At 51.9% G+C, this 25371-nt stretch overlaps 1 protein-coding gene across 11 annotated transcripts in view; it reads right to left on the minus strand.

The window, feature by feature from the left end:
* The window catches only part of Pla2g6 (phospholipase A2 group VI), a 41695-nt gene extending 16677 nt beyond the window's left edge, over positions 1-25018 (minus strand). The window contains exons 1-11 of one of the 11 annotated variants that reach the window (XM_034516759.2): positions 24778-25017; positions 24206-24277; positions 15059-15308; positions 10979-11194; positions 9832-10015; positions 7485-7672; positions 6324-6420; positions 5270-5452; positions 4691-4799; positions 3112-3276; positions 1422-1500 (exon numbers count right to left, since the gene is read on the minus strand). In XM_034516759.2, coding sequence (XP_034372650.1) covers positions 1422-1500; positions 3112-3276; positions 4691-4799; positions 5270-5452; positions 6324-6420; positions 7485-7672; positions 9832-10015; positions 10979-11194; positions 15059-15267 — 1430 coding nt within the window. In that variant the 5' untranslated portion in view covers positions 15268-15308; positions 24206-24277; positions 24778-25017. Of the gene's footprint in view, positions 1-1421; positions 1501-3111; positions 3277-4690; positions 4800-5269; positions 5453-6323; positions 6421-7484; positions 7673-9831; positions 10016-10978; positions 11195-15058; positions 15309-16528; positions 16649-20074; positions 20353-24205 lie in introns of those variants that run through there. The other 10 variants (XM_034516758.2, XM_034516761.2, XM_034516766.2 and 7 more) reach the window with 10 other exon arrangements.
* Positions 25019-25371: the final 353 nt, after the last annotated feature.

A 25371-nucleotide genomic window follows, 5' to 3' on the forward strand; every position in this document is an offset into this window, starting at 1 on the left:
TGTGTGTGTGTGTGTATCTCAGCATTTTCTCTTATTGCAGGCAAGGGTTGGTCCCAGAGTACAAGACCTATGCTTGGGTGTTTGTCCTGGTCAGATCTGGTGACCACGAGAGGATCCAGTCTCCATCACTCTACTCCTACCCAGGGCACACCGCCTGGGAAGTGACTGGGAGGAAGGAAGGCAGTAAGGAAAGCAGCAGAGAGAAGCAGGTGCAGAGAAGCAGATGCAGAAGGTTAAGTTACCTCCCCACAAATTGCAGAGTTAAGGAAAAGACAATGGAACTACACTACCATAAGCCCAGGCCACCTCAGCTGCATGGCTCTGTGCTGGTGTCCAGAGGAGACAGCATCTGCTACTAGAGAAGCTGTCACAGGCTCCAAAGACTTGGGTCTCTACCATGATTGTGCACAGCTAGAAGAGGAGCTCCCAGCACACAGTAGGGCTGAGGGACAAGCCTGCTGAGGGTACCTCAGGAGGTGGGGCTGAGGGACAAGCCTGCTGAGGGTACCTCAGGAGGTGGGGATGAGGGACAAGCCTGCAGAGGGTACCTCAGGAGGTGAGGATGAGGGACAAGCCTGTACCTCAGGAGGTGGGGCTGAGGGACAAGCCTGCAGAGGGTACCTCAGGAGGTGGGGCTGAGGGACAAGCCTGCAGAGGGTACCTCAGGAGGTGGGGCTGAGGGACAAGCCTGCTGAGGGTACCTCAGGAGGTGGGGATGAGGGACAAGCCTGCAGAGGGTACCTCAGGAGGTGGGGCTGAGGGACAAGCCTGCAGAGGGTACCTCAGGAGGTGGGGCTGAGGGACAAGCCTGTTGAGGGTACCTCAGGAGGTGGGGCTGAGGGACAAGCCTGCAGAGGGTACCTCAGGAGGTGGGGCTGAGGGGCAAGCCTGCAGAGGGTACCTCAGGAGATGGGGCTGAGGGGCAAGCCTACAGAGGGTACCTCAGGAGGTGGGGATGAGGGACAAGCCTGCTGAGGGCACCTCAGGAGGTGGGGCTGAGGGACAAGCCTGCTGAGGGTACCTCAGGAGGTGGGGATGAGGGACAAGCCTGCTGAGGGTACCTCAGGAGGTGGGGATGAGGGACAAGCCTGCTGAGGGTACCTCAGGAGGTGGGGATGAGGGACAAGCCTGCTGAGGGCACCTCAGGAGGTGGGGATGAGGGACAAGCCTGCAGAGGGTACCTCAGGAGGTGGGGCTGAGGGACAAGCCTGCTGAGGGTACCTCAGGAGGTGGGGCTGAGGGACAAGCCTGCAGAGGGTACCTCAGGAGGTGGGGCTGAGGGACAAGCCTGCAGAGGGTACCTCAGGAGGTGGGGCTGAGGGACAAGCCTGCTGAGGGTACCTCAGGAGGTGGGGCTGAGGGACAAGCCTGCAGAGGGTACCTCGGGTCTCACACACCAGTCTGGCCCTCACCCCACTTACCTTCGCTTCTCATCCCTCATGGAGCTCAGGATGAACGCTGGCTTCCGGGCTCGGGAGATGGGCATGAGGTCCTGAAGCTCTGTGGGAACAGGGGCAGGGCATCCTGAGGCCAGCAGCTCTCTCTCCAAGACCCTGTGGGTCTCTAGAGAAACGGAACTGTGTCGCACTGTGGGGTGCATCTCCTCATGGCTGGGTTCTACCCATGGCTGAACCAACCCACACTTTCTTGCCCCCGACCCCCATCTGCCTCCAGCCCCAAGATAAACCTGAACCAGGGTGTCACAGGCCTGCTTGGTAAAGATGAGTGGGGATGAGGAGGGAGACCACTGCCTTGGGAAGGGCTCCCTACTTACCTCTCAGATACCCACAGATCCCTTCCCATGACCCTGCTTGACTTCCCAGCTGTGTCCTGTGGTCTGTGGAGCCATGCTGCTGACAGCCACCACACATGCCTTGACCACAGTCCACAGACCCCAAAAGGACTTTATTAATGAGGACACTGCTCAGGGCCAAACTCCATGGGTGAAGGGAAACAACCCAGTCAGTCATCCCTCAGACAGACCACCCTTGTCCTTGCCCCAGGTCTAGAAACTTCCTTCATGCCTCTGGGCTCATATCCACCCATCTGCCCCATCTGGCCTAGTCTTCCTCTGTATACTACTGCCCATCCCCCCACCCCCATCGCCCGCATAGCTGGGTTGACAGTCACTGTGCAGAGACTAGGGGCAGCAAGGCAGGCAGGCGTCAGCAGTGACTCCCTCAGCAGGCACATGCCACAGAGCAGACAAGGCACACATGCAGAAAACTGACCAGCAAGGCAGCTGATGATGCCAGGGACAGACAGGTGTAGGGAAGGTGCCTAGCCTGGGTGTGCAGCTGGAGAAGGGGTGGGGGCGAGGACTAGAGCTACAGTGGGCAAGGCAGGCTCAGCGGTTTCTTAGGCCCAGGCATTACCCATTACCGCCGCACCCCAGGCCTACCATCCAGCCTGGTTTGAGTGTCTGCCTGCCTGTAAAACGGAGAGAGAAAGATGGTGTGCTGAGGGATTTTGGCTTCTCTGTCCTCCAGAGTTCTAGGCCTGGCTAGGTTGGCTTGGCAGGAGGGACTGGGTTTGGGGAGTCTCTACTTCTGCAGTTAAAGAGGTTTAGCTGGTTAAGACTCATTCAGTCTAGGGACTCTAACTTCCAAGCATCCTAGGTCCCTGAGTGGGCCAGGACACAGAAGGCCCTGAGCAGGGTCCCCATCTACTCTGGAACTGTCTCTAAGGGCATTAGTGACACACAGGGGCAAATGTTGGCTGCCGGTCACCTCAAAAGCCTGTAGGAAACTGAAGGGGCCAGCAGGGGGCATATCAAGTCTCATGTTAGACAGATCCAAACAATGGGAGAGTTAAAGCCAGTAGCCAGGCAGCACCCTCGACACTTACCCTTCCTCCCAGGGAAGCAGAGGCTGTGACAGTGCTCACCCGAGAGGAATCATGGGAATGGCCACCCTGAGCATGCCCAGGGCATTCTCTCACCCAGTGACCTGGTAGGCATCAGAGGTCAGTGGGTACTTTGGCTGCCTACACTAGCTAGTAACGCTTGGTTCTCCTCTCTTCAACTACTGCAGGCCTGCAGCCCTGTTCCCTTCCTGCTGGGATTCAAGGCCCAGACCCAGCTGGGGAGGAGGGAAGGAAAGCAGCGCCTACCGAGGTTGTTTAAGCTGATGGCTGGGGGCTGAGTCTTGTCCAGAGAGAAGAAGGGGTGAGGTGATGCTGCAGGGTTCTGCTCCGTGGAGACCCCTTGGATGAGAGGGAAGTGGTAGTCGGCCCCCACCGTTTTCAGCAGAGTCAAGAGCGCCTTCCTGGTAATCACTTGTCAGGGTTTGGGAAGGAGAGACGACACAGGGCAGACATGGTGTCAACATCTAGTGAGGCCCTCCTTGCACATGGTCCCTATCTAGCAGGTGGCCTCAACATCTAGTGAGGCCCTCCTTGAACATGGTCCCTATCTAGCAGGTGGCCTGCCTGTGGGGTAACTACCCTGACTAGCATGTGAACAGGTCAGCTACATCAAAGCAGCCTCCTGGCACCAGGGAAGGGGCTGAGGCCTGGGGCTATGGCAGGAGGAGGCCAGAGTCACAGGCTCAGTTACTGTGGAAATCCTGTCTTTCCTTCTACACCCGCTGTGATGCAAAGCTCCAAAATCCACGGTCGGCAGTTCTGGGCTGGAGAGATGGTTCAGCAGTTAAGAGCACTGACTGCTCTTCCAGGGGTCCTGAGTTAAATTCCCAGCAAACACATGGTGGCTCACAACCATCTGTAATGTGATCTGATGCCCTCTTCTGGTGTGTCTGAAGACAGTGACAGTGTGCTCATAAACATAAAAAAAAAATCTTTAGAACAAAACAAAACAAAAACAAAAAACCTGTTCCTTTTAGAGTCCCAGAGGGTGAGGCAGCCAAGGGCACTAAGCCACTGAACAGGGAGCAGAGGAGGCCATGACCAGCAGCGGCACCTTTGCCTACACCCACCCTGGGCTTTATGCCTTTTCTGTAGGGTAGGCTCTGAACCCAGGGCTGGGCAAAGCTGGAGAGGGAAGAAGAGAGAAGAGGAGAGGGGAGGGGGGGAGGGGAGGGGACGGGAGGGGAGGGGAGGGGAGGGGAGGGGAGGGGAGGGGAGGGGAGGGGAGGGGAGGGGAGGGGAGGGGAGGGGGGAGGAGGGGAGGAGAAGAGAGGAGAGAAGAAGAGAGAAGCGGGGAAGAAAGGAGAGGAGGGGAGGAGTGAGGAGAGGGGAAGAGTGAGGAGAGAAGTAAGGAAAGGGGCCCATTTAGTTTGTTAAGTAGAGGTGAGGCTGAGCTCTCTGCTGGGAAAGGGGGTCAAACAATTAGGGGCACACCCATGATAACCTTATACTCCTTCAAGCTCTCCAGAGGCAATCAGTAGACAGGGGCAGCCATGCACATGCAATTCTACGCATGCCCCCAGCATGTATGAAGCATGGGCACGTGTGGGCACGCATGGCTCATGCAATGACCCTATGCTTGTTCTGCTGCTGCAGACCTGGTCCCAGCCCAGACCTAGAACACCCACACCCTGAGTACCATGCTCAGCAAACCCTTGGTAGGCCTGCATCTACTGTGCAGAGCCCGTCAATGGGGAAGAAGGCTCCCTCCCCATAAGCTGCAACTGCTCCTGGCTACTCAGTCAGTTGGGACTACAGTTGGAACTTCCCTCCTCGGTCTCTATGCCCTCCCTGAAACTCTGGTACCAGATTGTAATGTACATACGTTTACTGATCTTGGAAGCTATCAATGCAGGCGTCTCCCCAAAGTCATTTGGGGTGTCCACTTCTGCCCCAAATACAATGAGGGCTTTGACCATCTCCATGTTATCTTTCTGTTGGGAACGGAAGGTAAGAAAAAGAAGCAATATCCTAAGACCTCACCCACAACAGTGCACAGGGCCTCCTGACTGCCAAAAAACAGTGCTTGAAGGCTGGTACCTCACAAGGGACCTCCAGAGCATCCCCCTGCTCTTCCACAGGTCCTCACTGTGGCTGACTGCTTCCTTCAGTCTCAGGGTCCCTCCTGTACTCTCAGCTGGACTAGACAGACAGCATATTATACTTTTCTCTCCGTGGCTAAGTAAGATCAGATTGCTGTCTTGCCACACCACAGAAGCTTTAAGGGCTGGTGCTGTCTCCTAACAAACCAGCGGCTGCCCCATGTACTTTGGGCTCAGGGAGAAGACATGCCTGATGTAGCAGCCAAGGAAAGGAGAGAGTGTGGGCTGAGCTGAGCCTCTGTTCCTCCCACACCCCTACCATGGAGCAGCACAGGGATGAGGTCGTGTGGTCGCAGGCTCACCGACATGGCCAGGTGCAGCGGTGTGTTCCCCTGCTCTCCGCGGGCACCTGCGTTGGCCCCATAGGTCAGCAGCACCATGACACAGTCAAAGCGGTTGCGCATGACCGCCACATGCAGGGCCGTGTTCCCCGAGGCGCTTGTGCTGTCCACGTCGCAGCCCCGCTTCAGCAGCATCCGGGCCATCTGGGGACACAGACCAGGTGGGTACTCAGGACGCAGCTTCCCTGAGCAGTCCTCCAGCATCAGCAAGAGAAGTCCAGAGGCAGCCCCAGTTCTGGGAGTGTTCCTAGACCTTAACCCCCATACACCAGCTCCCCAGGAACTGGGTGACAATTATGTGAAGACTGATCTAGAAGCTCATGGCCCTTTTCTAGAGCAACAAAGGCTTCTCCAGGCCCCATCCCATAGCAGAGACCCCCTGAGGTCGTCCATGGGATGTATTCCAGGGTCTTTCGTGGTATCCTGGCTCACTTTTGAACTGAGACAGCAGGGAGGTCAGTGCTGAGCCCAAAGCCCCAGCAGCCCTCCTGCAGCCTGGCCCAGTCACTGCGGCCCCAGCACCCCAGTCCAGACACTGTCATACCACACAGATGCTGCAGTGAAGGAACACATCTGAACAAGATGCTGCCCCAGAGGCAGAAGCCTTACCTTCTTGCCCGTCACATGTAAGTGTGGCCAGGGTGTTGGTGACACATGTGCTGTCAAGCTGGGCTACCTCAGAGGCCAGAGCCACTGAAGGGCTTCAGGGGAGACCTCAGCCTATGTGGCCACCAGGCTATTTGGGTGCTGCGATGCCCAGTGGCCATATCACTACCGCCACCTTCTTCCGATGAGGCAAAATTCCCCACACAGTCTTGCTAACTTCCCAATACCTCTAAAGCCAGGACACCCAATCACAGATAAAGAAATCAAGGCCACCAGCCAGTGAGCAGCAGAACAGTGGTGGGACCTCAGTTCTTTCTGGACTTGTGAGACTTGTCCCCAGGTGCCACTGTCTTCCTCCCAGGAGTCTCCTCTGGGTCTGTCCTGCCCGTCAGCTGCTAGCTCTGCCTACCTCGGCATTCTTGGCCCAGTGGAGCGGGCTGGCTCCATAGCGAGGGTCCTTGCTGTGGATCTGGTTACTGTCCATGCTGATAATCATCTCCGCACACCTGGGGAGAGGCAGCAGCAGGACAGTGAGGGGACACTGCACTAGCCAAGACGTGGGGCTTTTCCTACTGATTAGGGAGGCTGCAATACAACCAACTAGCTGGCCTGACAATGACTTCTTGGATTGTGTGTGTGTGTGTGTGTGTGTGTGTGTACACACACACAGCAAATATAAACAAATATAAACAAATTATATTAAAGTGGAAAACAACAAATCAAATGACCAACAAAATGAGAAGTTAACCTATATGCTGGGGTAAAAATCAAAAACTAAGGTCAGGCGTGACTGGCATTATATCTGTAATCCCAACATTGAGGATGCTGAGACAGGAGGATTCGAATTCCAGGCCAGCCTAGACTATAGCACAAGCCTCTCTCAAAAAGGGTGAGGTAGGGAGGGAGGGGGAAGGGTTTTCCAGCCCTGGGAACTTCACTTTATAGATTCAAATAGATATTTCTCCAAAGAAGACACAGAAATGGCCAATGGGCTCCTCTCACTCATCTCTCAAGGCCAGTGCTTAGCACAGGAGCCAGCGTTCGTTCACTCGCTCCAGACAGCTCTGCTGGGCAGCAATTTGCCATATTTGACCTCTCTGATTCTCCTCCAACACAAATGGAGAACTTCCTGGGACCTGAGAACTCACAGCAGAGCTGGGGTGTGGTCCTGAACTCCCTAAGACAAGAGCCTGGTACCTGCCTCCTGCAGGGTTGCCAGCCAGGAAGAATCAATGTCTAGACGCACAGGGCCATGGACCACCAGGGCATCCTTGGGCCTTTAACAAGCATGGGGGCTGAGCACTGCAGACCCGCCAAGCCTCAGGTCTGCATCAGACTTGAGAGTAGGGGAGCAAAGGTGCACAGTCAGAAACGTGGGTGCATTAGTGCAAAACTCTAAAGGGTCTGTTCTTTGCACACTGTTTGTGGACTTTGGTGTGACGCCACCACATAACAGTATCAAGAGCTTTCTCCAGGCCAGCCCTTGGCCAGTTACCTGATAGACTTGAGGAACCAGGGCCTAGTCCCTGGCGCTGTAGGGTGGTGGGGGTCATGTGGTGGTGAGGCTTACCCCTTCTGGGAATACTTCATGGCTGTGTGGATGGGGAAGCCACCGGGCCCCATGATGTTGCAGCGGGCATTGCAGAGCAGCAGAACGCGCACCATCTCCTGCTTCCCCATCTGGCAGGCCAGGTGCAGTGGAGTCAGCCCTTGGTTGTTTACCTGGTTCAGGCCGGCTGAGGCGTTCTTCCCTAGGAGCTGACAGGACAACACAGGTAAGCACCTGCCACTCACTTCTGTAACCTCCAGGGGCCATCTTCCTCTGGACACCAAAAGGGAACAGACATTTGTCTCCCCGAGGACAGAGAGGTGCACTGGGGAAGAAGGGCTGTTCTGGAGATTGGAGCTGCTCTGGAGATTGGAAGAAAGCCTGAGCAGTAGGGTCCATGTGTGGGTGTGGAGCTGTCCTGACTGCGGCTCAGACGAACTGAAGGAACTTCACCCAGGCGTGGCAGCACGCGCCTGCACTCTCATACGGGGAGGCTGAGGCACAAGGTTGAGTTCAGAGCCAATCTAGACTACACAGTGAGTTCCAGGCCAGCCTTGGCTACCCTGTATAAGAACAACAAAAAGAGCCTTAGGTGTTCTAAATGGAGTGATTCTTGCTACCCACCAGTCCTTCTGTCCTGGTTAGTTCTGTCAATTGACTTAGTATAGAGTCCTGTGAGAAGAGACGCCTCAGCCAAGGAATGGTCTGGGTCACATTAGCCTGGGGAAGTATCTGTGAGGGACTTCCTTGATTACAAACTGACGTAGGAGAGCCACGCCCACGATGGGCGGTACCATCTCTAGGCAGGTGACCTTACACCTGGCTAAGCCAAGCCCCCAGGAGCAAGTGAGCAAGACAGAGAGCAGCAGTCCTTTATGGTTCTGCTTCCGTTCTTGCTTGAGTTTGGCCCTGACTTTCCTCAGTGACGGATTGTGATCTAGAAATGTAAATCGATAAGTTCTTTTCTCCCCAAGTGGCTTTTGGTTAGAGTGTTTTATTACGGCAACAGAAAGAACTGGAACCACCACCGGTCCTGCAGAGTATCTTTCTATATGCAGGTATTATGATTTCAATAAGAACTGAACAGGGCCTTGTGGTGGAAGCTTTTCTGGCACACATGAGGTTCTGAGTCCAGCTCCTGTACTGCCCCTTCCTGCCTATCCAAACCCTGGGTCCTTGAGTCTTTTGTATGGAATGGTTATTTTGCAAAGAGCCCCCATAAAGCCTCCCACGCACTTTGTTAGTGGGACCCACTCTGTTTCCCAGGACGGGCTTGAACTGTCCTAGACGGCTGGGATTACATCCTGCATGCCCCACAGTAGCTGCAATCATCTCCAGATGACTTCTAATACCTAATGCAATGCAAATCTTAGATGAACAATACTGAGGAAACTTGTCTATCCACAGACGTAATTCCCCTCCAGATACTAAACTCCCCAACAGGCACCAAGAGAGCCACTGCACCAGCAGGAAGCGGAAAGGATTCTATCCTTTCCCTTGGGGCTCCCTGCCATCTCCTGAGGTTAGTCATGACCACTAGGTATAGCTGTGACTTGAGGAAGGCTGGGACCCAGCAGTGAGGAAGGGGCCTGGCAACATGGGGGAAGCCTAGGCCAGCCCACCCCAGCCCCAGCTTCGTGGCCCTCAGTGGCCACATTTCTTGCCTCTACTGAACCTCAGTTTCTTGGGTGAGGAAAAGACCACAGTGTTCTGACCCAGGGGAGCATTCTGAAAATAGACTAGAACACAAGCCACTTGGGCAGACACAAGGTAGCATAGTCAGAGGACAGGTGTGATACACCACCACTGGCCAGATTGGATTTGCTCCAAAGAACTATTTCTAAACAGGTTGACATCTCCTGTATCCTAACAACCTTTCTTTTCCACCACAGCTGGTGGGTGGTGGGCTAGCGGGGAGGTTAAAATACTTAAGAACCCTTATTAAAAGCAGGCATTGAACAATTGAAGCCTGTAGGAGTTCCTGTGACACAAACACCTACACCAACTAGGGCAATTTGAGTGTCCATAAATTAGGTCAAATCTCGCTGCACCTTAAGCCCTCCAGGCAGGGGCTGACCTGATGCCCAGAGCCCAGGGGCAGCTCTGGGCAGCTGAGGAGCTCCGTGCCTGACTAGAGTTTCCATGGAGTTCAGCTCACTGGAGAACTTCCACAGTCAAAGATATGTCTCCCTCTAAGTGTCACAGAGTGGAGGATGGGGTTGGGGGTGACAAAGGAAGTTAGGCCTCAGGAATCAAAGGCAGATGAGTGAGAAGACCCAGAAAGACCCATGAACTTGCCCTAAATCAAGGTTCCAGCACAAGGAGGTGCTCAGTTGCTCAGTCCCCTGCCCACTGCCCCGCCACTCACCTGCAGCACCTGGGGATTGTCCCCTTGCACAGCGTAATGGAAGGGGGTCTCTCCTTTGTTGTCAGTGACATCCATCTGGGCATGGCAGTACTGTACCAGCTCTACCAGGATTTCACTGTCGCCCTTGCGGCAGGCCAGATGCAGTGGGGTGCAGCCCTCCTCATTCTCTGTGTTGTTGGCACAGCTGTTGAAGGGTTGGGGTGGGCAGTGATAGGTGAGTGGCAGGCAGGGTAGAAAAGGCAGGGACACGAGGAGCCCGAGCACAGGGGCAGGGTACAGGCATGGTCTGGAGGGTCAATCCAGGCTGCAGGGTACTCTGCTCACCTGTGGGGAGATGTACCCCAGGGCCATGCCAGCATGAGGGGACAACAGGATGACAACAAGTGACACAGAAAAAGGGTGCACAGGACAGAAACTTCAGTGTCATGAGCAATGTAGTGAACCTCTGTGCTTCAGATTGTGAGACGGGACACCGTGGTCCCCAAGGTCATGCCTAAGAGCAGTCCAGTTCACAGGTTCTGTTTTTGTTTTTTTTTTTTAAAATAAGGTCTTGCTCTACAGACCAGGCTGGCCTCGAACTCACAGATCTGCCCATCTCTGCCTCCCAAGTGCTGGGACTAAAGGCATGAGCCACTATGCCCAGCTTGGTGAGGTTTAGTTAGAACCTAAGCATTGAGCAGAGTATGGGGCGGTCAGCCAGTGACTTGCAAACACAGCCACAGTGACCTCTTTGGGGAACTTGCTGATACAGCATTGAGTAAATGGATATAAAAGAGACCAGACAAGCTTCCAGAAAAACAGCAGGGCTTGGGAAGGGGACTATGGTCGAGCCCCTCGGCAGCCCTCTCCTACTAAACAGCCTCTCTTTGAGATGACTGAGTAGTCGGAAGAATTCAATGTCTGCACTTCCTTCTGATTTTAATTAGTGTTCTCAGGTTATTAAGCCATGGCAATGCCATTCCTTTCTCACCCAAGCTGTGGGAAGAACAAGGTCCAGGTGTGGAGCATGCAGCATGCATGCAGCATGTGTCCTCCACAGGGCGGATGGACAGGCAGCACCACACCCCAGCAGCCCCAGTGGCCCAGCCCCAGCCCCACCCCCCTCCCCCCCACACACAGCACACACACTCTTGCCCCCACTGCTCACCTGATGATGCGGCTGTGATGGAAGCACTCCCGGATGCCAAGTTCCACGGCCAGGTGCGTCACTGTCCAGCTGGGGTGGTTCCGGATGAGATCGGTCAGGTGCTGCAGCACCTCCACATGCAGGACCTGCACAGAGCTCTCGTAGAAGGGCGGCAGCTGGGAAGAGTACTGCTGGAAGTTCACCAGGGCGTCTGCCTCTGACTCCAGTTGGAAGAGTCTGCCACCAGGAGAGGGGCCACTCAAGTGAGTCACAGGGGACAGAAGTGGGCCAGGTCAGGGGCAGTGCCTAGCGTAATCAGATAGTGTACCCCCAGAGCAGGCCACCCTTTGCCTGAGGCTGCAGGCTGATCCCTTTGTTCCAACACCACCCTCAAAAATGAAGCTTACTCTGCACTTATTTGTGCTTGGGGTCTTTCATCTGGTGATCTTATATCTTATTTAATGAAAGCTATGTCACATTCTCTTCTAATTTGATTGTCATATCCAGGGCCCTCACTTTCAAACTCTGGCTCTTTGTGTATGGTCAGAATTGAATACGTGATATTTACCCCAGATGGCCAGCTACAGAATGACTACTACACAGTCATTAAAGTACTTTAAAGTGACAGGGACGGGCTGGCAAAACAACCCAATGGCTAAAGGGATCTGCTGCCACCTGAGTTCAATCCCAACGAGGAAGAAGGGAGCTGACTCCCAAAGTTGTCCTCCGATCTCCCCTCTACACAAAAACATGGCCACACAAAATAAGTGAAACATAATTTTAAAAAAAATTTTAAAAATAGGGAGATATTTATTTTGTAACGTGGAAAAAAAAACAGGATACTAATAATATGTAACACAAAGTAATTTTAACTATGAAAAACGGGCAGTAAAGAGATGTGTCAAAGTTTGTACAGAAGCAGAATAAATCTAAGATTTCTACCCATTTCTTTGATCTCTAAACTTCTCTAGTAAGCATATATATTATTTTCCTAGTCCGAAAACAAAGCTCTGTTTATTTAAAAAGAATTGGGTTGGAGTCCAGTTCTGCGGTGAAATTGCTGTGTGATTTCTGGTACGCCTCTCCCCTTCTCTGAGCCTCATGTGAAACATGAGACGGAGACTAAGTGCACTGCTGTGGGGTGGCAGGAAAGCAGTGTGACAGGTCACAAAGCCAGGCAGACAGACTGACCTCCAGTTCTCACCATCTCTTAACCATCCTGGCTTTGTCACACACCTATACAAGGACAGAAGCCGCTGGCTCTAGTACAGAGGGTGCCCAGAGAAGGCTGGTCTGATGGAGCCAGCCTGTCCATGCTGGACAAGGTTCTCAACAGAGTGACTAAAGGAACAAACCAGTGTGGACACCCTCCTCTTCCCTACAGAGAAGGGCAGCAACATGGAGTTCTCAGAAGAATATGAGGCAATCCATGCTACAAAGATACCACCAGCTCCACAGAGCATGGGGAGAGGGAAACAGGGTCTCAACCCTGGTGGGCTTGGCTTTCCTTCTTCCTGTCCATCAGATGTTGCCGGGTGGCACTGCACTCCAGAGCAGGAAAGCAGGAGTGAGCTGGGTGTTCACGCTTGGCTACTCCCTTACTTGTTCTGTTTAGAATGGCATCTGTCATGGAGGAGGGTACAAAGTTCAGTGTCATAGTAAGCTACGTGACAATCATGAGGCCAGCCTGCGGTACAAGAGACACTGTCTTTAAAAAGCTCAAGTTAAGGGCTCTATAGTCTATAGACTAGATAGTGTTGAAGAGAAAACTGACTAGTGAATGGGAAGAAACATTTGCAGAAAATAGGCAGTGTGCAGAGACAAAAAAAAAAAAAAAAAAGGAATACAGGAAAGCAAGGAAGAAGCATAAACCATCATGAGGGCGCCAGATGCAGAGCAGAAAAAACTAGCTGAACATCTTATTTGAAAGCTTAATGTCTACAAACTTTCCATAACGGGTTTTCAAACAAGTTCTCCTGGGTCTGTCTCCCTATAAAACCCAAAAAATTTAAATGCCAAAGCTGGGCAGGATGGCACATGCCTATAATCCCAGCATTCAGAAGGCTGATGCAGGGGATTGCTGTGAGTTTAAGACCAGTCTAGACCTCATTGTAAATTTCAGCACAACAGTCTGAGTGCCTGTCTTAAAAAATAAGGTAAAATACAAATAAGACAGGCAAGCTGGCTTGGTGGGGAAAGAGGCTTGCTGCCAAGCCTGATGACCTAAGTTTGATTCCCAGAACTCACAAGGTTGAAAGGAGGAAATGGTTCCAGAAAATTGTCTTCCATGCACACACAAACAAATCTTTTTTGGAAAAATACTGCATTACATTTATTTATTTGCGTATGTAAATGTGCAAATGTGGGTACCAGAGACTGAACTCACATTGTCAGCCTTGGTAGGAAGAACCTTTACCTACTGAATCATCTCACTGGCTCATAAATAAATCTCTTTAAAAAAAACAAAACCCCAATCCACACCTACTATCATGTGTAGGCTACAAGACAGGGTCCCAAGACCACTGGCATATCTGTCACCAAGCCCTAGATTGCTCTGCTCTGTGACCTGTCTAAATGCTTTATCATTACAACAAGCAAAAGCAGAGATGTCCCACTGTCTTCACAGAGGCCTGAAGACACTAGAAGATCCTATGTCTCTCTCGGGACCCGGCCAACATGCCCCTGGGAGCTGGAGCAATGGTGGAGATCTCTGGGCCCAGGATGAACTCAAGGCCAAGCACTAGCACCAGCACAAGCCACCAGGCTGAGAGACTTTGGAAGAGGGAAGTGCAGTCAAGGCACACTAGCAGGTGCCCTGCAGAGAAGTGAGTGCTTGCCTCTGAGCTCTGCTCAGCTCACAGACTTTCAGGCTGAATGACTCAGTGCCGTTTTAGTCACTAAGTTCTGCATGCTTTGTTACGTAGCAGTGACACACTCGAGAGCAGAAACTAATGTGTGCACAGATACAAGGTGCTCGGCGTGGTGGAGGGTGACCACAATGTGACAGCTGCTTGTCACACAGAAGCCAAGGATAACACAATGACAGTTCTACAGAGCAGAAAGAATGCGAATCTTAGGGAGAAGCTTCTGCCCAGTAAACCCCCAAAACAAAGGACAATCCAAGAAAGCTGGAGAGAAAAAGTCGTTACGAGCCCTTGGTGCTCTGGAGGAGAACCAGAGTTCAGTTCCCAGCACCCACCCATGTAGGGCAGATCATAAACGCCTGTAACTCCAGCTCTCAGGGAATCTGATGCTGTCTTCTGGCCTCTGCAGGCATGCCTGTGTGTGTGTGTGTGTGTGTGTGTGTGTGTGTGTGTGTGTGTGTGTACACATACATGCAAAACAAGAGACAGCCCACACGTCTATCAACTAGACAATACGTAACTCAACAGTGACATGTGTTGATCCCAGCAGGGATACATAATGAGACCATGTCTAAAAGAAAGAAAAGGTTGTGTGAGGAACACAAAGCCCTGAGCACGAGTCAGGCTGCCGTTCTCTGGTGAAGGGCTCTGGGTTCTGGGTACAGCGTACAGCGTGTTGTGTCTGCAGGTCTGTGTACCTGTGCCTTCCCCTTCACCAGTCTGTATCTTCGTTAAGGACACAGACCATGTATGTTCTCTTACAGGGCCCACTGGCCTCGGGCCCAGGGCTCCTGTGAACAGGTGGATGATGGGATAGCCAGACAGAAGAACAAGCAGAAAGAGAATATAAACCTCGATGTCAGTCAGCCCAGCTTCCCCACACCATCAATATGAAGGCTTAGCTCTGCCAACTCTCCCCTTCTCCCACTCTGCCTTGCCCTGGAGTTCTGCCCTGGCCTTCTAGAACCAAGAAGTTCCGGCATGCCTAGTGCCAGCCAGCCCTTACACACCAGCTGTCCAAACCCTGACCCCTACAATAATAGTCACACCACTGAAGACCCAGTTGAGGCCACCCCAGTGGGTCCTTTCAGCTTCCCCATCCTCTACAGGAGCAAAGCCTCAGGAAATGACCCACGCTCTTCTGCCCCCAGCAATAGAACGTCCAGGTAGAGCACCAAGGAAGCCCGAGGAGGTAGGGAATGAAGAGAGGGGCACATGTCCCACTGACATCACCTACCGGAAGCCACTCTGTGGGTTCCTAGGGCTGACCAGGACACAGTCCCAGGTGCGATTGGAGACATTCTGCAGCAGGATCAGCTGCCCTTCCTCTCGCACACGTTCGCTGGAGGTATAGTCACCCAGGGACACCTCCTTCACCCGGAAGGGGTTGGAGAACAAGTTGGTGACGCTACTGAGGGTGTTAACGAGGCGTCCAAAGAACTGCATCTTCTGTGGGGAGGCAGGGGGACCCAGCCTGTCCCTCTGCTCTGGAAGAAAATGAGGTCTCTGGTCAGTCGGATGCAGCCTCCCACACCCACTTCACAGGAGTCTTGCACAGGCACTCTGTCATCCCCACCAGCCCTGTGCCCTGGTTCTGGACTAGCAAGAACCTGAAAGGGAGAGTAACAGCCCTGATGGAAAGAAAGCTCCAGAGCCCAGGCCAGAGACCACTCCCTGACCAGGACTGACTGAGGACTAGTGCTGACAGTTCGGACAGTGGCCATGGTGTCTGCATCAAGGCCTGGCCAAGCAGACAGCTTCTTACCATACATGTCAGAGCTGACATTCTGGAGATGGCAGAACTGACCATGAGTGTGCTGACTCCACAAGCAAAGCCTAGGGCCCCTCACTATGACATACACCACAGAATGCAGCACACCATGGGGGTAGGGGTGGGGGTGGGGAGGGGAAGAGCAACTGTCTCTCTGCCCCTTTTGCTGCTTTCACAGGCATCTTTAAAAATGGCCACAGAACTGATCCTCGGGATGAAAGGGAACATAGGCTAGACACACCAAGTATGCATTTGGGGATTGATGTATACAGAGACATGTGTGAGTGTCTGCAGGAACTTGTGGAGCCAGGGTCACCTGGCTTCCTCAGGGGCTCTCCACCTTGTTTTTGAGACAGGGTCTCTCAGGGACCTGGAATTTACCAAGTAGGCTTGACTGGCTGGCCAGCAAGCCATCAGGTAGTGTCCTGTCTCCCTCCCCAGCACTGAGATCCCAAGAGCATGCCACCATGTCCAGCTCTTTGTACATGGATGTTGGGATAGAACTTCACACAGAATGACTGGGCTACCTCCTTAGTACACCTGAGAGGGAGAGGATTTTTTTTTTTTTTTTTTTTTGACTACAGATTAAGTCAGAGTTTCTGCTATAAAAATTGTCTCCCAGTTAGGATTGGAGCCTTAGACTATGTGTTTGTGTGTACTGGGGATGGAACCCAGAGCTCCACACTCATTAGGCCCCAGCCCCAGCCCCAGAGTTAAGAGAACTGTGTTTTCTTGAGCTTCCAGAAAGTATGTCGCCTTCCCCAGAGGCCACCCCTCTACCTCTGAGTCAACATGTCACCTGTTGAAAGAATAGGCTAGAAAGACAGCATAGACAGAGCCCAGCAGTATAGATACCCTGAGGGAGCGTGGCACCTGCATAGACACTAGTTCTCAGTCTTGTTCTGCTCTGGCCCAAGGTAGGAAAAGAGGACTAACCTTGGTGATGGAATGGAGACAAATCAAGAGGCCTGCGGAGTAAGCTAAAAACAGAGCGGGGGTCGGCCATGACACCACCTCAGGTTTTCCCTTTCCAGTTTCAGCAGCTGTAGTCTGAAAGCATTCACGGAGCATTCCAGAAATAAGTTAACTCATTAGCTGTAAACATTATGCTCTTCCAAAAGCATGGTGAATCTTAAACCAGCCTGCTGGGTCTTGGTGAGTGTATGTTCATGTCTCTTCCCAGGGAGTCTGCGCCACACACAGGGCCTGTTCCTCACCTAGCAGCCCACTTCCTTATCAGATGGTTATGGTAGCTGCCCCTTGTGTTACTTAACAATGGCATCAAGGCTGACACTGTGCTTGTCTAGCACAGACCAGAGTGTGCAAGCCCTAGCATTGCATTAACTGGGCATGGAGACGGATGCCTGGGATCCCAGGACCACTAAGGGGTGGAGTTTACGGGCGTCCTGTTCCACAGGGTGAGTCTGGGGCCAGCCTGGCACCTGAAAGACAGTACTGTTTTAAATGTTGGCTATCCTTACAAATAAGAAAGCTAAGATTTAGAGAAAATGACTGTATCACTCTGGAAATATACTACAGCTTTGGAAGACTTTGCTTTTCCAATAACAGTGAGACAGTGGGAAAGAGCGCAAGTCGTGTCTTCTTTAACACAGAGACAGCCATATGGTGGCCCACACCTGGAATCCCAGGCTCAGGAGGCAAATAAAGGCGGCCAGCCTAGGCAACATAGCAAGTTCCAGGCCAGTTCTGACTATAGAGTAAGACCCTGTCTTGACAAGCCAAGATAGGACTAGAGAGATAGTTCAGAAGTTAAGGAGCATTGCCTGTTCTTTCAGAGGATCTGGATTTAGTTCCTAAAACCTACGTGGCATCACATAATCACCTGAAACTCCAGTTCCAGAGGATCTAGTACCCTCTTCTACCCTCCACAGACATCAGGTATTCATGTGGTCACGTGGTACACAGGCGCACGTGCAGGCAAAATACCCATACACAGAAAATAAAAATAAATAAACCGCCGGGAGGTGGTGGCGCACGCCTTTAATCCCAGCACTTGGGAGGCAGAGGCAGGCGGATTTCTGAGTTCGAGGCCAGCCTGGTCTACAGAGTGAATTCCAGGACAGCCAGGGCTACACAGAGAAACCCTGTCTAGAAAAACCAAATAAATAAGTAAATAAATAAATAAATAAATAAACAAACAAACCTTAAAAATGGTAAGACATGAGGCTTGATAAAATGATACTAAGAAAAAAATTTACACATTCTTACTTATAGGTGGGACTAGATTCAAACAAACAAATGAGCACTGGCTACTGGGTCAGAAAATAGAACAATATAGAACAAAAGTCACAGCTGGGCATGGTGGTGCAAGCCTCTAATTCCAGCACTCGGGAGACAGAGACAGGTGGATCTCTGTGAGTTCAAGGATAGCCAGCTTGGTCTATATAGTGAATTCCACGATTTCCAAGGCTACAAAGAGACCCTGTCTCAAAACAACAACAACAAGAAGAAACAAAAACAGAAACCATGAAACAGATATAGAGGATGAATCAGTATAAACAGACAATAGGAGGTTATGATTAAAAACAAGACCACCTGGTAGCAAGGTAGCTTGGCACATTAGGTTGCCAAGCCTGACAACCTAGTTTGATCCTTGTGACTAACAAGGAGGAAGGAGAGAAATGATTTATGTTGTCCTCAGACCCGCCTTTCTGTCCCTTAGCCTCCTCCTACTTGAAGTGAGGACAACCCTGTTGGAGGCCAGCTGTACAGACATGACATGAGCTCGAGAAAGCTCCCAGGAAGGGGCTAAGGGAGGTGTCAGGCATGCCCAGGCTGACAGTCACTTAGAATTTGTTGGAGAAACAGTTCAATTGGTCAAAAGCAGATCTCACAAGCAGGAGGACCTGAGTTCAGTCCTCAGTGGTGGTGTGTGCTTACGATTCTGGAACTGGAGAAGTCCAGAGAGCTTGCATAGCGAGTTATTAACCACAGGAGCCACTGAGGAGCCACTGAGGAGGCCTTATCTCAAAATCCTGAGCAATGGAAGCTGAGGTTGACCTCTGACCTCCGTGCACATACCCACACATGTGCACCTGAACACGCACATATCCCAGTGACACCCACAAAGAGTACATGCTGGGGTATGAAAGGAAAGATTTTTGTTGTTACTTGAGCCAAGTCTACTCTGTTCTAGAGCTCGCTGTGAGACCAGACTGGCCTCAATCCCATGGTGATTCAACTGCTTTAGATTCTCAAGGGCTGGGATCGTAAGTGTGAACCATCATACCCTGTAAGATTGTTCTCGTGCAAAGTATTGGGGGTTCCAGGCAGTGGTGGCGCACACCTTTAATCCCAGCACTTGGGAGGCAGAGGCAGGTGGATTTCTGAGTTCGCGGTCAGCCTAGTCTACAGAGTGAGTTCCAGGACAGCCTGGGCTACACAGAGAAACTCTGTCTCGAAAAAACAAACAAACAAACAAACAAACAAATAAATAAAATAAATAAAAAAATAAAAAAAAGAAGACACACAACTTTTATATCTACAGTAAGCCTTAAACAGCACAGGAGCACTGGGCAGCTGTGTATCCTCCATGCTGTTAGTGTCTACTTTCCTCTCTGTAACCGAGTTATCAGTTACTATTGCATCTGGGCAGGGGAATCCTAAACCCCACCTGTGTCTCTTCTGTCCAGCTATTGACTGTTGGCATCTTTATTTATCAATCAGAAATAACTTGGGGGCAGGGTCACAGGTCTAAGCCCAGACTCCAGCACTGCACTTAGCATTACAATAGACAGCAAGACCAAACCTCAACAGGTTGTGTGTGTGTGTGTGTGTGTGTGTGTGTGTGTGTGTGTGTCTGTTTGTCTGGGGAGGGGCAGGATCCTCTTATATCTATATTTGCAGCAGAACATCCTGACTGAGGCTGGCCATATAGCCCAGTAGACTGTTTGTTTTGTGCTCCTGAAGTCACAGGATAGATCCCCAAAGATATCCAAAACCAATTAACTCTCTAATGAATGTGTATAGGATTTTTATTACATTTTACCATTGCTATGTTAGTGCATATGCGTGTGCATGTATGTATTATGATACATGTGTGGAGTGACATGCCCAAGGTCACACAGCTGACAGAGACAGGAATGAGCCCAAAGTGAGCAGCTCCAGAGTCTAAGCTTCTTCAGAAGGCTCCAAAGGCCTCTCACCCTCGTGCCAAATATGGCTCCATTCAAGATTCTTATGATAAAATTTAACTGAGTAAGTATTTTGCATAATCTTGTTTAAAAAAAAAAAAAAAAAGACTGGTGAGGACTGGCAAGATGGCTCACTGGGAAAAGGCAGATATTACCGTGGAAGCCTGGAAACCTGAGTTTAATTCTTAGCACACAGATTAAGGAGGAATGAGCAAACCACCTCGTCCTCTGACCTCCACATGGGCACTGTAGCACTCACTCTGCCCCCCCCCCCCCAATAAAAAAATTAAATCCAAAACTAAAAAAGACACAAATAAAAGAAGCATACCAGGATATCTGGAAGAGATGAAGGTCCTGGTTACATGAGTAATACTGCTGCTTTTCTTGATTTTCCAAATGGCACACAAATTACTGTGGTTTGGTAGAAAGCAGGTGCAGGCTGAGCCCTGGGCTGTGCAGTTTTATGCAGATTTTCCAGAGGCTAGGCCAGCTGCAGAGAAGTGCTCTGGGGAGTGGAGGAGGGTGCACCCAAGAGCCTCACTGGTTTAAACCCACTGGCCAGTGGGACAAGCAGCCTCACTCAGAGGAAGGTCTTCACCCCAGCACCCTCTGGTAGAGACACGCCCCATATGCTGAAAGGCCTGGCTTCCGTCTGTCCTCCTAGGGCCAGTGTGATACAGGATGTGACACAGTAACTAAGGAAAAGGCCGACGCCAGCCCACTGTGACACACCACCAGCAGCCATTGTTCTCTTCAGGTGGAAGAGAGGAAATGAACTCTGTGGACCCATGGGCCACATCCTGGAACAAGCATGGCAGGGCCAGGCAGGAGTGCCACAAAGCATTTATGTGTGCCTACTTCTTGCCATCCTGTCCCTACAATCTCAGCTCGGTCCTTCCAGTCTAGTTACAGGACAGAACACGGACTAAGAATGGGCTGCCATCAGAGCATTTGGGCTTGGTCTCACAGTTTTTAGTTCCTATAACATCTGTTTTCTACTGCTTGACAACTGCCACTATTGCTCCACCCCAGAGCTGGCTCCTTGATGCGGTCATGTGACACAGACCACCTGTTTCCAGCCAGAGGTGCCACAACTGAAAAGGGACAAGCCCAAGCCCTGCATGGTGACAGTGCCAATGATGACCCTTCACTCAGTGTAAGGTCAAGATCTGTGGCTTCTCCCCTTGCTTCTGTAACCCACTCCCTGTCAGGGGCCCAGTGTGCCTCCTTGGTTTGTTTCTGGAAGACAGATGGTGTCTACTGGCATCTAAGGCTCTCCTGAAGGAACTGAAGACAGGAATACCAGAGACAAGTATACTCACATCAGAGACAGGGAGATTACATCCAGGGAGGTCCTCAAATGGAGGGTTCCAATGACAAACCCTGGGAATACACTCTGGCCACCAAAGTGAAAACCAAACAAGAGCCCTGAAGGGATTGGGGAAAGGTCTGCAGTGAGTCCCCAGGAGGGGCTACTTGGGTCCATGAGAGGCAGGCCCAGGCTCTGCTCAGAGTGTGTGGTCCCTGGGGAAGGACACTGGAGGAGAGACAAGCTCTAAGGCAAGACAGAAGGCAGTCAAGGAGTTGGGAAGAGGCCCTCCTGGCACACCCAGCAGAGGTCACAGCTGGGAGGGCAGAGGCATGCATGGCCATCATGGGCAGTCACGGAGGACCGGCTGAGGGAGCTCAGTCTCAGCCACGAAGGTCCTTCGGGGAGTCTCAGGGGGACTGCTCACACTCTGGGGTCACTCTTCTGACAAGGCTGCCAGGCTGTTTGCCTTCCCTCCTCACTTTTGGGTGCTTTCACGTAGAAGCTGCTTGGTTAGAGCATCCATCCAGTCCATTCTATAAGACCCAGAATGTCCTCCCTACTTACGTGAGCCCCCACCCCCCATTCATCACTCTGGGTCCACTGTTCCTCTAAAGGCAAAGCCAGCACTGGACTGGCCCCTCTGTACAAGCTGGTGCTCAACACATTTCTAAATGGAGGTGCATGAGTCTAGGTCCTGGTCTAGCCTTATACACATGGCTCCTCTGTGGCTGTCTAGCACATAGACTACAAACTAAATGACCATAATTCCCTGAGGAATGACAGTACTTTCCTGGTGACTCTGTATGCCTTGTGGATCTCCAATACTTCAGAAAGCCCAAATTCTAGAGCAGGTGTCAGAATCCCCAGAAGAAGCCCAGCCTGCACTCCGGCCGGATCCCATGACCTGACTCTAGTCACTCAGTGCCAGCATTACCTCCCAGACAGGTCACATTCCTGCACCTTCACTTCCTGGCCTGCATCCCTCCTATCCCCACTTAACATCTCTCTCATGATAGACAAGGGGCATGCACTCAAATAAACATTTCCTTTCCTGTCTCTCAAGAATCAGTTTGGAGGACACTTCCCCCAGAAAGCTCTTCTTCCCTCAGCCTTTCTCCTCTGCAACCCCACTCCATGGGGTCCCTCACAAAGGATCACCGCACTGCTTTGATTCCTTGGAGTGCAGGGCACCCATTTACAGCAGCTGTTTGACGTAAGATATCAAGTCACTGAATGGAAGGGACAGATGATTGAACGTCTGTGAGCCATCAGCCAGCATCCCTGAGGCAGTGGGACAAGAATCCCCTGCACATCAGTCTCTCACTCCATAAAGCAAGGCACATAAACCCAGCCTCCTGCTGTCCTCCAAGGACCACCTGCTCTTCCACCAGGAGAGCTTCCTCCAGCATGGCTGGGTCTTGGAAGTGCCAGTGGGTGCTGGACTGAGTCAGTTCCTCCTGGGAAAAATCAACTTCACTGTCCAGCATGGTACCAACATCCAATCTCACTTTTAGCACTTTCAGTGATGGAGCTGCCTCTACCTGACCCAGAAAATCATGGAGGGAGGAGAAACAGGCCAGAACATCTGAGCCCATCTCAGGTGATGGCTGTAGGGCCTTCCAGGAGTACACCCAAACACACAGAACTGCCCACTGATTCCCACAGCATGTCTCATGATTAGATTACGGGATACCCCCTCCTGAGCAGCTGATACCTATCCCTGTCCACCCCACCACCCCCATGGTCGCAGGCTGAGGACCTGAGGTCCAGTCCAAGCCCTGCCGTCACTCTTGACTTCCTTCCTGTAGCTTTGGTATCTGTTCTCGCTGCCCAGGAGAGCATGCCCTCCACACAAGCCACACTTAATCCTGTACACACACACACATATACATACACACACACACACACACACACACACACACACACACACAAACGCAGTGTTCAGGCAACCCCAAGGTGATAACACTCTACTAAGCATGTCACCAAGCTCACATTTAACAAGTAACCCCTAGAAGCACTGCGCCAACAGGAGGAGCCCTTAGACCACATGAGTCTCATGGCAGGTGACACACTGTAAGGCACAGGAGGAAAGGTAGGAAAGGCATCTGTCCTCTAAACAATGGGATTCAGCAACATGGCACACTGGTGCCTGCCATTTTCCCTTGGGCATAGCTGCCTGGGGGCGGGTCACTACCACTGCCCTCAGAGCTGAAGAGATGGCTAGAAGAGCAGCTGATGCTCTTGAAGAGTGCCAACGTTCACTTTCCAGAACCTATGCAACAATCCACATCGTCTTTAACTCCAAGTCCATGTGAATCCAGCACCCTATTCTACCCCAATACACATAAACACCAGGCATGCATGGAATGTACTTACAAAGATCCGGGAAAAACATTCATATGGATAAAATAAAAATAAATACATCGTTTTTTAAAAAAATTATGAATTGGAAATCTCTATACTGAAAAATCTAGCCCCAAACTTATTAGCATGGCCCTGGCAAGGGAGGTCACTGGCCTCCCTTCCCCATGCTAAGGGGGAGCAGTGGGCGGTGGCTAGCTACATCAATATTTGCTTAGTGGAAAAAGCTCGGAGAGTAAAGGTAACTGAAATAAAGGAGCCTGGTTGTCAGGGTGATGAATAAACACTGGAAACATGAACAAAAGGGACTGCTCTCCTGCCTTTCCGCTCTTCTCTCTCCTGTCCCCCCCAGCCCTTTCCATCCTGCCTAGGACACAACAGCAAAGCTGGGAGCTTGTACGGGGCCACACTGGTCACCAAGCCTTGTCTTCTACATCTTCTCATTCAAATACTGAGCCTCATGGCAGCCATTAAGTGGGGAGGAAATACAGTCCTATCTGGCACAGTGAGAAAACAGAACAGAGCATGGCCTCCAAGCTCCAGAAATGTGAAGGCGGAGACCAGAACAAAACACTGCACTAGCCTAAGGGCGGAGCTTCAACGATTTCCAAACCAAACCTGCCCAATCCTGCGGGGCTGGCTAGAGGGTAGGTGAGGGAACTTTAGAGGAAGGATAGGTATTTGCTTGGGATCATGTGAATAGCCCATTAAAAATCCAGGCACAGATTCATAAACCCTTGTGCCCTCCCTGTCACACTCACACCCAACCCCTAGTTACATAGTCACCTGGGTCACAGGCTCCCTGCCGCCAGCTTCCAGGTCATCTGTGGGAGCTGGAGTTGAACCCAGGATTGGAGGCTAGAAAACACGTGGGAGCAGATAAAAAGCGGAGGCTCAGAGAAGATAAGCAGGGAGTTAGAAATGGGGGTTGGGGGGGGTTGGGCACAACGGGAGGGACGCAGGAAACAGGTGGCGTGGGGGAAATCGGGCGATGATCGGGCAATGAGGCAGAAAACCAGGAGCACTTAGAAGCGCAGAGGGAGGAGCTGGGGACAGTAGACAGTCCAGGGTGAAAGTCCGGTAATGAATTGGGAGAAGGGTTGACAGGAAGTTAGGGAAACTGAGGGCGGCAACGGAGAAGAATGTGGTCACAGGATGGGAGTTGGGGACGCCAGGGGATCAAAGGACAGAAGCCGGGAGCACTCAAGGAGGCCAGATAAGAGTCAACGGAGGACATGCCTCAGAGCGCAGACACGAGGACAGTCCTAAGCAGGGTCCAGATGACGACAACCAAGACAGGGGCACCGGGAAGGTTTGGGAAGGGCCGCAGGCCCCGCCCCCGCCGCGCCGTCACTCACCTCGGCTTACTCAGCACTTCTCGCCCTCCCACTTCCGCAAACAAACGCGCCCCGACCACGTGACGACACTACAACTCTCCACCAATCCACCGAGCCCGTGCCGCAGGCAGGCTGTGGCCCCGCCCCCACGCATGGGCCTCGCACGCGTCAGGCGCCGCCATCTTCTATAACTGCCCAATGGAAGCCGCTTCTGTTGCCAGGGGGCGGTCGGGCTTCCGACTGGAGCCAATCGTGCGTGGCCGATGACGGCCATGCTTGCATCGGGCGGAAGTTTCTCATGACGGCAGTTTGCCTGACATGTTGGTAAGGGGCAGGAACCTGTTCCTGGATCCCTCTGACCTCAAGGAACCCAGGGTTGTCCGAACTCTGAACTTTTTGTTTATGACAACACATGAAGATAATAAGAAAGAAAGCCAATAAAGCCACAGGACATACCGGGAAGAACCTGCTTCGATGTTGTCAGCTTCTCCCAAGCCAGATTGCAAATAAAAGCATGAAACTAACGGTTAGGTTGAAATAAGACCAAACAAAAATTTTCACGTGTGTGTGTGTGTGTGTGTGTGTGTGTGCGCGCGCGTGCATGTGGGGGGGGTT

The sequence above is a fragment of the Arvicanthis niloticus genome, chromosome 13 (assembly GCF_011762505.2).
Source record: "Arvicanthis niloticus isolate mArvNil1 chromosome 13, mArvNil1.pat.X, whole genome shotgun sequence".
NCBI classification, from domain to species: domain Eukaryota; kingdom Metazoa; phylum Chordata; class Mammalia; order Rodentia; family Muridae; genus Arvicanthis; species Arvicanthis niloticus.